The sequence below is a fragment of the Macrobrachium rosenbergii genome, chromosome 12 (genome assembly GCF_040412425.1).
Source record: "Macrobrachium rosenbergii isolate ZJJX-2024 chromosome 12, ASM4041242v1, whole genome shotgun sequence".
NCBI classification, from domain to species: Eukaryota; Metazoa; Arthropoda; class Malacostraca; order Decapoda; family Palaemonidae; genus Macrobrachium; species Macrobrachium rosenbergii.
Genome location: NC_089752.1, coordinates 17,400,260 through 17,415,500, shown reverse-complemented (window position 1 = coordinate 17,415,500; position 15,241 = coordinate 17,400,260). Strand labels below are relative to the sequence as shown.

At 37.8% G+C, this 15,241-nt stretch overlaps 1 protein-coding gene across 2 annotated transcripts in view; it reads right to left on the bottom strand.

Moving 5' to 3' along the window:
* Positions 1 to 11,733: 11,733 nt before the first annotated feature.
* Positions 11,734 to 15,241, bottom strand: part of LOC136844418 (regulation of nuclear pre-mRNA domain-containing protein 1A) — an 88,444-nt gene continuing 84,936 nt past the window's right edge. For both annotated transcript variants that reach the window (XM_067113591.1, XM_067113590.1), the window contains 2 exons: positions 14,820 to 14,995; positions 11,734 to 13,848 (listed from right to left, as the gene is read on the bottom strand). In XM_067113591.1, coding sequence (XP_066969692.1) covers positions 13,753 to 13,848; positions 14,820 to 14,995 — 272 coding nt within the window. In that variant the 3' untranslated portion in view covers positions 11,734 to 13,752. The remainder of the gene's footprint in view (positions 13,849 to 14,819; positions 14,996 to 15,241) is intronic.

The window sequence follows — 15,241 nt, the reverse complement described above, 5'->3', positions numbered from 1 at the left end:
GTATTACCCTCATCATATCTAAGTATGAATCAAGTAAGCATCAAAGGCAAATATGTAGCATTGTCGAACCTTGCCAGCATGCGTACAAGTTGCAATTGCAATTTACCAGCAGAATAGCAACTACTAAGTTGGTCGCATGATTAGAGATGACCCTGGTATCATACCCCCTCCATTTTAAGCACATGAGAAGAGCCAGTTTCAAAGCGTAAGTACAAATGTCAAAATATTTTGTTCAGGTTTATGCTAAGTGCGAAAAGTGGCTGTAACCAGTGTTAGGTAACTGACTGACTACGTGCATGCCAATTTAGTTCATGAGAAGAGAGAAACTATTAAACATTCCACGAGATTTTTGTGCTATCACATGTTAGAGCATGTTTTAAGAATAGGAAGCTAAGGAGCAACTCAATCGAAGAGTTAATAAGAAGAATAATGCCCTTATCCCTTGTCCACGTGATAAGGACAATTTGAAAGTCCCGAACTCCTAGATAGGCACATTGTGTAGGCGACCACCAAGGCTATGATTCCAGCTATTTTCGTATCGCTGGATTTATTCTCTCTCTCTCTCTCTCTCTCTCTCTCTCTCTCTCTCTCTCTCTCTCTCTCTCTCTCTCTCTCTCGATAGGAAAAGCTAGGAAGTATTTAGGAATCTAAATTTCTCCTCTCAAGCTGAGAGAATAGTAAATTCTGATCAGGAATCTTCAATTCCAGGCCACGTGACCCCATTCCTAACCGTCTACCATCTTTAATTTTGAGTTCCATTAAAAATTCCATTGTTATAAACAATGCACACACAGCACTCATAAATAAATGCCTTTCTTTCACTCGCTAAACTTTCGCTATACGTCCGTGCAGATGGCTGCATTTTTTAGAATAAAAAATTTTAGATTCTTTGAGTCGGATATTCCTCCAAAAGCCTGCAGTATTCCTGTAAATTTATTTATTGAAGAATTTCATTCTGATTCATTACCGTGGGGAAGTCTCCAAGCGTGGGAAAAGGGGTTGCCCAGGCAAACGCCAGACAAGCGGTCAAGAGTCCTCCCCAACCCGCCTGACTCATTCATTGATGGCAGATGTCACGAGACCAGAAGTAAACATTAGAGTACTATTATATTAGTCACATGCGAGCTAACGTTTGTTTTAATAATGGAGAATAACAATTTCTTTCCTTCCCCACGTATAACCTTTCGGCAGTCTGGACTGCCCGTACATGATAAGTTTAAGCATTTTTGTCTTACCCTCGCATGTTGGAGATTTGAATATTCGATAGGATCGAATTTAAATTATTTTGACAGTGCAAAGAAAATTTCCTTTACACACCGTAACTGTATAACCCTGTAAGCCTTTTTATTAGTTCTGCTGCATCTCTCTGCAAATAATACATACACAAAGGCTTACGTTAGCTTGGACTAATTTTCGTTCATACGAACGGCTGAGTCTTAGTCTTATTCAGACATTAATTTTCGTTCAATACGAACGGCTGAGTCTCAGTCTTAATCAGACATTAATTTTCGTTCATTACAAACACCTGAGTCTGTTTTATTCAGGCATATTAATTTTCGTTCATTCGAATGCCTGAGTCTCAGTCTTATTCATACACATTAATTTTTGTTCATTACGAACGGCTGAGTCTCAGTCTTATTCAGACATATTAATTTTCATTCATTATGAATGGCTGAGTCTCAGTCTTATTCAGACATTAATTTTCGTTCATCACGAACAACTGAGTCTATTCAGACACCCAGAATCTGTTCACTTCGAACAATATTGAGTCTCTTCTGACATATTGAACCTGTTCACTCAAGCAGCCCTGAGTCTTTTAGACATATTGAAACTGTTTCTTCACGAATTTTGATTGGTATTCAGACACCCTGAACCTGTTCATTTTGAGCAACACTGAGTCTCTTCAGACATATTGAACTTGTTCACTCGAACAGCCCTGAGTCTTTTAGACATACTGAAACTGTTTCATCACGAATTTTGAGTCGTATTCAGACACCCTGAATCTATTCATTTCAAACAATATTGAGTCTCTTCAGATATATTGAACCTGTTCACTCGAACAGCCTTGAGTCTTTTAGACATACTGAAACTGTTTCATCACAAACAAACTTGAGTCTTTCGAGACACCCTGAGTCTTTTTCAGACACCCTGAGTCTTTCAAGACACCCTCAAATTTGAGTCTTTTGAGACATATTGATTATCTAAAGGGTCAAGCCCATACAAGCATTATCTCAAGATGTCTACGACATCCAGAGCCCAGCAAAATGAGGACTTCAATTTCTACATGTCCGCTGGAAAGGACATGGGACTGTCAGGACTAGCCCTGAAGGACTGGGTCCAAGAGAGAGTAGACGATGCCAGGGCGGAAAGAGAGGCAAGAAGAATAGCCAGGGAGAAAAGAGAAGAGGCAGAAAGGCAGGAAAAGGAGAAAGAAAGAATAGCCTGGGAGAGACAAGAAGAGACAGAAAGGCAGGAGAGGGAGCAAGACAGGCAGGAGAAGGAGAAAGAAAGAGAAGAGAGGGAGAAAGAAAGAGCTCATCAGCTTGCAATGGCAGCCCAAGGGGTGTGCAACACACCAACGCCCTCTCCACACTCAATCCTCAGCAGTGTAGGTTCCCTCATAAGAAAATGGGATGAAGCCAGGCCTGAGCTTGGCTCGACCATGTGTGAAAGGTCTGACGACCTATCAGCTCTACTGAAGAAGTGTCTCTGATCCTGGGACGGCACCTTGAAGGGAAAGGTGCCATTGCATTCAATGCTCTCCCACCTGAGGATCAAGGAAATCTCACCCTTGTCCACCAAGCCATCATAAAGGCTTTTGAGATAATTCCCGACCATTGGAGGAGAAGATGGAGAAATATGCCCAAAGAGTCAGGCCAAACCTGGTCTGAGTAGATTTTTAAAAAGATCCAAGCCTTAAAACGATGGCTAGAATCTCTCAAAGCCATAAGTGCAGAGGAAATCCTCAAACTCTTCCAGCCCAAGGACTTTTTACATTATGCCCTGGCCACCCATCCATGTGACAAATCACCTAAGACAGTGGTCAAGTGCTGTTGTTGGGCTGACATTTGGGATACACATCATCCCCATCTTAGTTCCCATGGACGAAAATTATATCCCTCCTTGCCTGCCTCAACCAACTCCCAGCAACCTCCCAAGAATGGGCAGCCCCCCAAGAAACCTATGTGTGGGTACTGTAAGAGAGCAGGAGACCCCACTGAACAGTGATGCTTGAAGGCTGAGAATCAGCTAGAAAATCTCTCTATGTCCTCAAATGGGACAACACCCTAACAAGCCGCACCAGAGGTGTGGACAAAAGGTAAAGGGCCTGCTCCTCCAATGGGACAGTGCCAAGTAAAGATTATAGCCAGACTTATTGTCCCGCCTGCAAAATTTATGGGCACTCGGCCCAATGGGCAAAATGCCCTAATAATAAGTCAAGTAAGCCCGCCCTTGCCTTGGCAGTCACTGACCCGACATCCTTAGGTCCTCCAGCCCAGGATCCCATATATGTAGCACCTCCCCGAGGTAGATGCCCTGCCAGCCAGGTCAAGGCATTTGATGACTGGCACGCAAATGTCCCTCATAAAGGAAGACAAAGTTCCCATTAGGTTGCAGTAACAAGCGTAAACTGTGCGACTGGGGTATCAATCACCTTAGGATGATACTTCCTACTGCCAAGTTGAGGATAACGAGACCTCATATATCAGAAATCTGTGACCTCGCAGTAGCTAGATACATTCCTGGAGGTTATGACCTCCTCCTGGGACAAGATTTCCAGTCCCTATTTAACTTACAGCAATATGTTGACATAGTATCTTTGCAGATGATCGCAAGCTGAGTAATACATTGCCTGGTCCGAGTGGCATATCTGCAGACTGCAGGCCAATTTCTATTTTCCCTGTGCTCTCCAAAGTTGCTGAAAACTTATTTTTAAGCCACTATATAAGTATGTGGAATCTAAAGGATTGTGAGATGAGAGTCACTATGCATAAAGGAAGCAGTTAGGTACCTGCAATGCTCTTTAGACTTGATATGCCATTTGCAAAAGAACTGTGATAAGGGTTTTGAGAGCAGAATAATTCAAATAGATTTTAGTGCTGCTTTTGATTTAGTAAATTACAAGGCACTTATTTATAAACTTCAGAACCTTGGAGTGGGTGGATATGTTTTAGGATTACTTCAATATTTCCTTATAGGTAGGTTTCAGCAAGCTCTGTTGATGGGATCTTTAGTGAATCAGGACCTATTGAGTCTGGAGTTCCACAGGGTAGTGTTCTTGGTCCACTGTTATTTTTAGTGTATACAAGTGATATGGTTGGCCTGGAAAACAGGATTGTTCAGTGCCAATGATGCAACACTTGTGGGCATAGTAAAGTCTCCACTTACGAGAAATGAAGCTGCCCTTAGTCTCAATCATGACATGGAGCGGATTAGTGAATGGCGTAATTGGTGGAGTGTGAGGCTGAACTCCAGTAAAACAAAAATACTATTGAGAGCAGATCTCATACAGATTTTCCACCCCATCCTTCCCTTAAGTGGATGGGACTTTGCTGAATTAGTCTGAAGCTTTAACTATTCTAGGCCTAACTTTTGACTCACATCTTACTTTTGAGAAACATCTAATGAGGTGTCAGCAAATGCCACATGAAAGTTGGTATTGTTCATAAGGCCTCATTTATTTATAATACAGTAGCGATAAAATCATTGCAACCGTTTCAGATCATTTGTCCTTCCTTTACTAGAATACTGTTATCCAGTGTGGATGTCTACTTCTTCCAGAGTGTTATCTCTTTTAGAGTGATTCATGGTGGTAGGTTTCTGTTTCAGAATATCAGCTGTTATGACTTGAACCATCGACGGATGGTCTCGTTTGTCAATTTTTCATACATTATATTTAAACAGAGATCTTGCACACTCACAATTGACCCCTGATCCCTTTTCTTGCCGAGAGCAACCAGATTTGCTGAAGAGCAGCATCAATATGCAGTAACTATGCCTAACTGTCAAACTTATCAGTTCCAGAGATCCTTTATTTCTCACACCATTGGATTGTCAAACAGTCTCCCTGAGGAAGTCGTGCAATTGGAACTCCAGAAGTTCAAGCAATGATGCAATGCATTACTACCCTAATACAATTCTCCTTGTATTTTATTAATTTACTTGTATTTTTATCTATTTATCTATTAATTTTATATATATATTTTTTAAGTGATCTCTTCTCTCTATATTTCCAATTGCCTTCTGTTACTTCTTTCTAATGAACACCAAATTCTTTAGAAGCTTGAATTTCAAGTCAATGACCCCTGTGGGATTGTTCTTGTTCCATGTGAATGGGGTTCATCTTCTGAATAACTATAATAAAGAAATGATAGAGCACACACTGCATGCGAGATACACTGTGGGAAAAGGCTACACACAGACTGTATGGAGTGCAGTACTGCAGTTATGTGGTTGGGTGGATGCTGAGCAGAACTAAGAATAATTCATGGGTACTAGCGTCTCCTAACGCTTTATTTTTATCATGTTTTCCCTTGTTGATATGCCACATGCAATTTTAATTTTGTCTAACAAAATTTTTTTACCACACAGCTAACTGCAGGTACAGTAATTGGATCAGAGGATAAGGGATCAGCAGATAATGGGATCCAACTGTACTAGTGAGCGAACTAGAACATCTCTCATGAATGTCATACCACAGCATGAACATCCTTTTTTGTATATGATTGGTACAGCACTATGCACACACTTTCCCTTAATGGACGGGCATCATCATATGAGTCTCTATAGCAGGTTTTGAGTGATGGACAGGCTAATATTAGGTGCCACACGATTTGGATGAATTTAGCGTGAAGATGTTCACAGCACTTCAATGGTCGATAAATGACTTATGGCAACTGTGTAGTTCAGCACAGGACAGAATGGGTGGGGATTAGTGTGCCTTAAGACTTGATGGGGGAATATATTGCTACTCTCTATCCCATGACGTCCTTTTATTTACTTGCTCATAAATATACCCAGGGACTGCTGTTGGTTTTAGTTCTTATCTTTTACAAAAGTATGTCGGCCTATAATTGTAATTTTGCAAAGAAAAGTGCAAAGAAATATTAGAACAAACATGTATACCTCACAAAAAGTTACTGCATCTCCCCATCTCAGTTTACAACAAATATACTCAGAATTTGTTACTGATTTTAGTTCTTATCTGTTATAATATTGCCTGAGCTGTAATTATAATTTTACAAAATAAAATAAATTATTAAAAAAACATGTATAACTTGCTAAATTAGCATATTTTTACAAGTCTCTTGTAAAAGAGGGCCCCCAAAGAGGGTTGTAAAGTCACTTCCAACTTCCCGTGAAGGGTGGGGAAAAATTTTCAGAATTTTTGTTCTTACACCAAGTGCATTTGCATATCTTTCTCTTTCCATTGATTTTTTCTTTTAAATTGGTCAACCTTACAGTTTGCCCAGTCTGGGGGTGTGTTTAATATATATTTAGCCCATCCCTTAAGGGTTAACAAAGGGGAGGGTTGCTCAATCCTGAGCTTCAGAAGAAGCATAGGCTATGTATGGCCAATCAAGAGAGTGGGTGTGGCACTATCATGTAAAAACAATTCCAGGTCAATGGAGAACCACTAGTAGACCTGGATGCAACACAACAGCACATCAACAGATCCTAGCACTCATAAGTACTGTAAGAGAAGGCCTTTCACATGTGAATCCCTTGCCTTTGTGCGTACAGTCCAAGGACTATACAAACATTGAATGATAGGGTAGTGCTGACTCAACCCGACAGGCTTAGAGAAGCGCAAGTGAAGAGCCAATTCACCTATCACACACACAGAACAAGCATTCCTCTTATATGTGAAGAAATGGAAAGGCTCAAGATGTTTGCACACAGTACTGGACATGCCAGACACTGGGTGAGCAGATTGCCATGTACACCCTGCATGTTGCATGTATACACAGTCCAAAGACAACCACCATACTGAGCACATGGTAACAATGGCTCTACCACAAATGGGTGACAGATCTGTTCCTGTACCTGTTCCCTAGACCAAAGTTACCTGCTAAATGCAAATGCCAAGGAAGACTTGTACTTGAAACAAAGTTTAGAGTCAAGTGCCAGCCAGCCCATACAGTTCCCTATACAGGTGCTTGATAGCAGCCAAGCTAGAAGAGGTTAAACGGGAATTTAGGCCAAAGGCCATTCATTTTATAGTTATTTAAATTAGTTTTACCAGACCACTGAGCTGATTAACAGCTCTCCTAGGGCTGGCCCGAAGGATTAGACTTATTTTACGTGGCTAAGAACCAATTGGTTACTTAGCAACGGGACCTACAGCTTAAGATTTTAAAGGTGTAGCTGGAGGAAAACTGCGCAGTTGCACTATGATACAGTTGTTAGGAGAGTCTGGAAAGTAAGATAGAAGGCAGAATATGAAAGGAGATACAGTAAAAGGAATGAAAGCTATGGGACAAAGGGATGCCATATAGAACCTGAAGTAATGCCTGCATTGTACTGCTTGAGGTGCACTGATAGCACTACTCCTTACAAGGAGAGGGTACAGGGGAGTGGGCATTCATACCATCAAGCACTTGCACGTCCTAAACCTGTGGCAAACCATGAGCTGAGCATGAGGTGGCATGGTCACACATGAACAGACCATCTCAGAGCTCATGCACACTGAGCAGGCATATGTCACGTGAACCCCTTACTGGTATGTAAACAATCCAGAGATCTAACACCCACCAAATAATCAGGCAGCACTGGCTCAACAGGTGTACCTGCAGGAAGTATGGGAAGGAGAACCTACCCCTCTACTTGCCTATGCATTGTTTTCACTTTATACCAGTTACTGGCAGTGACCAAGATGCATGGGCTCTACCTAGTGCATTTCCAGAGAGACACAGAAGGAAGAGCTAATCCTACTACTTGCAAGCTTATAGTCCAGAGACCAGGTACGTGCATAGCAAGCAGGCCATGCTAGCTCAACCAAGTGTTGTTGGGGAAACATGAGAGGAAGAGCAGTTCTTGTGTCCAAATGAGCCAGGACAAGGTACCAGCATCCAGTCAAGAAAACATCAATTCTGAAGTGATAAACACCTAACTACTCTAGCCAAAAGCTACTTATTTATAAATCTTAAAACTTCAGACTAAAAAGCCAACATAAGATTCACCAATTAAAAAGCTCTCTAATGAAAGAGACATTTTTATAAACAATCATTCACCACTACTCCCAATTACAGCAAACACAATTTTCGAGTCAATAATTACACACATTTCCTCTATTACCAGAACACTCTCCCTGCATAAAACAAGTCTGTACACAATAGTACTACCTATCCTAAAATTGTGCATGTACTCAAACATTAAAAGCAACACACAATAAACTTATGACAAAAAATTCCATAGCCATCAGACATAAGAATTGCTGTGATACTGTCTAATAAACCAAGCTAAATATTCACTAGCACCCCACAACAGAGCAAAAAGAATTTTTCAGTCAATAAATACTGACATTTCCTCTAATACTACAACTCCTCCCCTTCCCCCCCAAGTCATATGTAAGGCTTATGTCTGTACACAGCAATGTCCTATCCATCAAAACTTTACCCATATATAATTCTAAAGATCAAAAGCAGCACAGCAGAATATATAAGACAAAAGGCTCCTAATATCCATCTGGAAATTTGCTGAGATATCATCTAATGAACCAAGCCAGTTCTCTTTACTCAATAATGTTTTAGTTTTCACACACAACTACCTATAAAATAGGTAACAATTAAGACTAAAAAAATATGATATCACTGATATTTATAATTTTCAGTCACTCAAGGGGTGCTAAGAACTCTTCAAAATTTTTGTCCTAAACATCCCTTTGTCCAATAGGTCAAGTTTACATTTCACAATTTATATGAAGCATTTAATATTTTTTAAACTTATTGGATGACTACACCAATGGCTATTAAGCTTTGGCACTACACATGTAGCTAAAGAAACTGCAACTATTCTGACTTACTCAAAGGTGCCTGTTCCTGTCAAGCGGTGTTTCACCAACTCTATACCATCACCTTTAATAAATGACAGGTTTTATAGAATAAAAATAAATCAGACACACTGTTGGCCTATGGTGCTCTTCATTCCAAAATCAGTACCATGTTGAAGTAATATTACTCAATACTCAAACTGGTCACACTCATTTGATTCATGGGTAACTGATGAATGCTTCACTTGAACCAATCCCAGAATGCAAAACAACACTTGCCAATAAACATATTTCAGGTGACTGTCCATTTTTCAACACAGTGAATACCAAGTTTTGGTAATAAATCACTGCAAGGTATTTAACAGAATAACTATCATTTCCAGTTCATCTAACTTAAAATCTTAAGGAATTACGATAATTTAAATAAAATTTATCATTTCGTTTTCACATGGGCAGCTTCATTTCAGCTTCTTTAATGTGACATACTCCACTATCTCAGAACAAGACAACTGAAAAGACTATTAAGCAAAAACACTTCAGGCAAGCCCTACATTAGTTAAAAAAAATTAACGATGTGGTCTGGTTGAACTATTTTTAAGAAGCAACTGAGTCACCCTTCCAGTTAGTTAGTCAGTTATAAATGATTTGTTTAACAAGACCTCTGAACTCTTTTAGGGTTCTTCTCGGGCTGGAATTCACCCTTCCAGGCTTGCAAAGAATTTGTTCTTCAAGAAGCAAGGCAAAGTTAAATAAGTTGGAGAGCTGGGGGAGAGGAGGCCAAAGGAAAAGAGCCAGCAGTACTGTCTATTAAGTCCAGTAAAGAGTTGTCATCATTGAAGGAATCTAGAGTAAAATAGTTTACTTTCTGACAGCAAAAGTGAAATACAAAACAGGATTCTCCTACCTCCCACTCAGTAAGAAATTCTTGTATTAGGCCAACAGATACAAGAACTTATTTTTATCATGTAATTCATCATGACCAATGATTCACATATCTACTCTTGAATACAGCCTCTAGGAAGAGACTGAGAATGAATGAAAAGTAAAAAGCAGAAACTAATACAGATGGGAGCCTCAGGAATACTGATAAGAACCATTAGCACTCTCTATAAAGTGCTTTGAAAGGCACAGTGCAGGCACTGAAAATTAATGAGAAGCAGGAGCACAGGAGTTTACTGCTCTGGATCATATGAGGATGGAGGCTGAGTGCCATTTTATTTATTCTCCTCCAAAAAATAAGTTTCTATCTTATTGCATTAAAAATCTCTCTGACCTTAATTTTTGAGTGGTAACTACAAGTTGGCAAAGGATGTAAACATTTGCTCAGACTGTATGTAAAATTGAAAAAAAAAAAAAAAAAAGGCATTCAATTCACAAGCTAGTCAGTGGATGTTACACTGCCTGAGCAGTCCCGGTTTATGGCGGGTCCGGCTTGGCGTTCGAGGAGATTCTGGCGCTTTTCAGATATATGTCGGAAATTATTTCCGGTTTACGATGCATGTTTCTGGGGTTCTAACGGTCACGTGATCGATGGAAAAATATGGCTCAAAACAACGAATAATAATCAAAATTTTGGAGGTTTTGATGAAAAACTCAATAAAAATGCAGTTTACATCGTATTTCAATACACCCAGAGCATTAAAAGTAAGGTTTCTTAAGTTTTGACAATTTTTGATGATTTTCAGTTTATGTTTACTTGACTGGCGTAAGAACAGAACCATCATCATAAACAGGGGACTGCCTGTATAACAATAATAAAGGTCTGGTGTCTAGTTCTATGAATTTCATACGTAATAGCTAACAAATATACTCAATTCTGTATAATATGGCTATAAGGCAAAAACATGTCTTGAGATATGATACCAAATTCCACCACCAATTATATGATAATGACAAAATAAAACAGGCACGAGATAAAAGCTCAAGTCTAATAACAGGCAAGAAGATAACTACTGACAAGATAATCTGGACTTCAGGAGTTGGTCCAATCTCCTGAGGCCACCAGATTACTGTAGTTAAATGTAAGCAATAGTTACTACTTTTCAAGACAATACTATCTGCTGCTCATCAACTGATATTACTACTATTTTACTTGTTCATGTCATCATCCACTATAAAAGTGTTTCCTCTGAAGTTCGGAAATAACCTTTATCAGATATGTTTTCCACTACCAAGACTTAACTACTGTAGAGCTTTGGAGAGAGAAATACTTATACACCAGTCACCACTCAAATTTAAGAGTATATAAAACACAAATTAGCATACTTTATTAAAATTACCTTTAAGTTTACGCTCTGCAAAAGGAAATTTTCCTAATAATAATTGCCCCATCTACTCAAGATCTTGAATGCTAACTACTTTTCACAACAAAAATAAAAACCATCATATTCCTTACAGTAGGCTTTTCATTTCCTTAACATTCAAGTGACTTTCTGAAGACATCTTCCTCAGTGATCAGCATTAAATAACTAATGAAAGACCTCAATTCGTCACTGCTACTGCCTTTCTCAATGTCCATCACCTTATTTGTTCTCAGTAATTCACACCTTCTCATATAACAACCTAAAATGTAAAATTCACTTTAGTTGTGAATGAATTTCTCAATAATTGTAGGTAAATCACTTTATGGTTAAATGAACATGTAAAAACACACTAAAATGTCTCAAACAATATCAGTCTCACCAACTGCAAGTAAATTCCAAGGTAATAAATTTCAACACTGAATAAGTAAAACACACTGAAAATACATAATCCATTTACTTTTTCTTTATGCAGTAATGCAATAAAACTTCTAGAACAGAATACATCAAATGTGGAAAAGGTACTTTCCAAGGTACTTTCCAAAGTCCTTTCATTAGAAACTCAAATTTCTTTTCCATTACTGTATTGTAAACCAGTAACTGTCAATTACACATAAAAAGAAAGGGATAAAGAAAATGCTATCACTTGAGTGTACTCAGTATAAAAAAATACCACTAGCAACAACATGCACAACAGAACACATCGTTTTGTTAAATACTATAAATGCTTTTCCTCTCATGAACTATCTCAGCATATTCTATTTTTCCTGAACTTTTCTGATTTCCCCTTCGAATTCTCAAAGAATATGTTTATATTAAAGAGGCTTTACACAGCAAACAGTACTAACTGATACCAAGGGAAAAATTTAGTTATGCATTTACAGAGCACAAGTGATACCATGTAACTACATAATTATTTATTACAGTTATAAAAGTTACAACCAAATTATAGATTAATTGCAACTGTTCATTCCCATAACATGATCATATGTGAAATACATCTTTTGAAAGATTCATTTTCATTGAGTAGAATATGGGATTATAATAGTTATATCCTCCCATATCATAGCCAAAACTCCCAATTGGGAACCTAAACATAAATTTACAAATCACACTTGTTAAAATTTACTATTCTTTCTAATAATGTACAAATCACACTTCCAAAATCATTATTTTACCTGATGAAGAACCAACATTCAAGAAAGACTTACTCTACCTCACAACTTTTTCTATTAGTTAATCCTACCACAGGTTTACCAATTAACACTGAATGATTCACTCAGTCTTAATCCTCTCAGAATACATAATGCATAGCTCATACACTTATGTTAATGAACATGCACATTGCACAGAATCACTTGCTCAAATAGCAAGAAAAGAAAAAGACTTTACTTAAAAAGGCAGCTGTGTGATCCTTAAAAATGTTTTTCAGGGCCTTTTTACTGCAAGTACAAAATAGATACTGGACTTTCAAGCACACAATATTAATCTTATGGTGTTTTACAAGTATTAAAAAAGATTCTACTGCAATATAGGTGCTTTTAAGTATTCATAACCAAACATTTCTGATTCTGATATAAGTATATACAAATTTACAACCGTCCAATGCTTGGATATGCAATTCAAATCCTGATTTTCAATCTGGATTATGTCTCTAACAACCCAAGTCACTTGTACAAATAAATATCAACAAGTCCTACTTTTATTCTGCTTCTTTTATCTGACAGGTCTTATGAATAATTCCTATGATGATAAAAATTATCACTGAAATAAATAGCATATATGCATGCATCATCTATTAACAATATAGACAGTAATATTTAGTTCCCTACAAAACAATTATATACAGTACACTGAAAACTATATATCTAAAAATTTGTAAATAATATAAGTTTTTCAAAATAAAAGAATTCGGAAATCATGTAAATAGATTTTTTAATTCAAATTTATATTATATTTCAAATGTGAAATACTTTAAACTAAAGCATTTACTTCCTTATGCTGAGGAGAGGATAAAAATGAAAGCATACAGACACACACGTATAAGTATACTAATGGGTCTGGTTATGCTCCCACAATACTGGTACTGCATTTAAAACATCAGATACAAATTTCAAAATCAGATACATAAAAAAAATTACAAACCTTGTGTAGCTACGACTAGCTATCAAAACATATTTCGCTGTTTGTTGTAAACTAATGACAGTTCGTGGTTTTCCTTCATCTATGTATCTGGTATTCCTATGAAAATCTTAGGTTTTCAGTGCATAGGCAGCAATTGAATTTAGACTTGAACAGTACCTATAAAACAGGTAGCTTGGTGATATCAGGCGGTAAACTTGTAAGGTCTATAATATTTGGTGGCACTTCGTAAGTCTGACAGAGCACATAAAACTCCATCACTCCAAACATCACGTAAAGAGATCACCTGCTGAGGGAAGCGGAGCTAGTCCACCTCTCTTAATGCTGATTAACTTTTGATATATCAGTAGATTTATCAAACATGCTGGGCTCTTCTCTCACTTTTTTTACTTTTCCCTGTTTAAGTCTGTGCTCCTGTAAAATAAAAGCAAAAAAACTTTTGAAATAGGTAGAGTACGCAGTGCTAATAATACTGAAACAATTGTTAAAAATCTTCATAAGTAATAACAGAATCACACTAAAAGCTCTCAGCTTAAATTCATTACCCAACTTATCACCCAATAATGGATTCAAGGGGGATGCAGACAATTACAATAGGCAAATAAAGGAATAACCCAAGTTTAGCTCATGTTAGACTATCCCCCCCCCAAAAAAAAGACCTAACCTTGCATCTCATGTTAGGCTATCCATAAAAAACAGCCTAAGCTTGCATACCATAAAAACAAACACAAATTTACTTTCAACACTTAAGTTCTTTGAATATGATCAACTTATAAAAACAAGTGACACATGATGAATTCTCTGAGGTATAAAAATCAACCAGTGAGTACTTGAGAGAGAGAAGAGAGAGAGAGAGAGAGAGAGAGAGAGAGAGAGAGAGAGAGAGAGAGAGAGAGAGAGAGAGAGAGAGAGAGACTCTGAAGTATCAAGCAGTTTTTAAACAGTTACAAATGAACAAACAGCTAACAAAATCTAAATGCAATATCTAATAATTTTATTGCAGTCAGGACTCATATAGGCATGCAAAACCTACTGCCCCCATATGAATTCTAATTTAAGTTACAATTGACCAAAAAGTGAACAAGAACCAAATGCAATGCCCAGTTTTTTTGTTTGTGTCAGACGGACAAGCAATTCCTGTTGTGTCTTATACATCTTCAATATTTCGCTCGCATGACATTATTGAATAATCATTACCAATCTCCATATCCAAAGGTCAATCCCAAGCAAGTGTGCTTGCCTTTTTGCCAGAGAGAGAGAGAGAGAGAGAGATTAAACAATTAAAACTGATGAATAAACCTAGGAAAGCCAATATCCAATCATCTACAGCACTCTGAAATTTTTATCAAACCATGATTTCATTGTAACAGATGAAGGCATATTACCTCTAATGTCTCTTCTGCTTGAGCCAGTAAGTCCTTTTGGTGAGCTATATAATCATGGAGCATTCGCGCCACAGCTTTCCGCGCTTCCATTTCTTCAGCTAATCTTTTGTTATAAGCTTCAAGCATTGCTAAAGCTTCTTCAACTTTTTCACTTAATGCACGACCTTGACTTGTATCTGAAAAAAAATTTAAATCAAATAGGTTAGATAAGTACTGCCCTCAAATACACCAACTCTTAGGGTTTTCGAAGTTCTACTCACAGTTCTGTTGATCTACTACATTTGTACAAAAGGCAGAGACTACATTAAACTGATGTCTTTTGAGAACTAAAATGCCTCATAATAGGTTTCCAACTGAGCTTGTTTAAAATCTTGTGAGAAAATTTTAAAACAGTAACATCCTTCAACCAAATTTAACTTCAG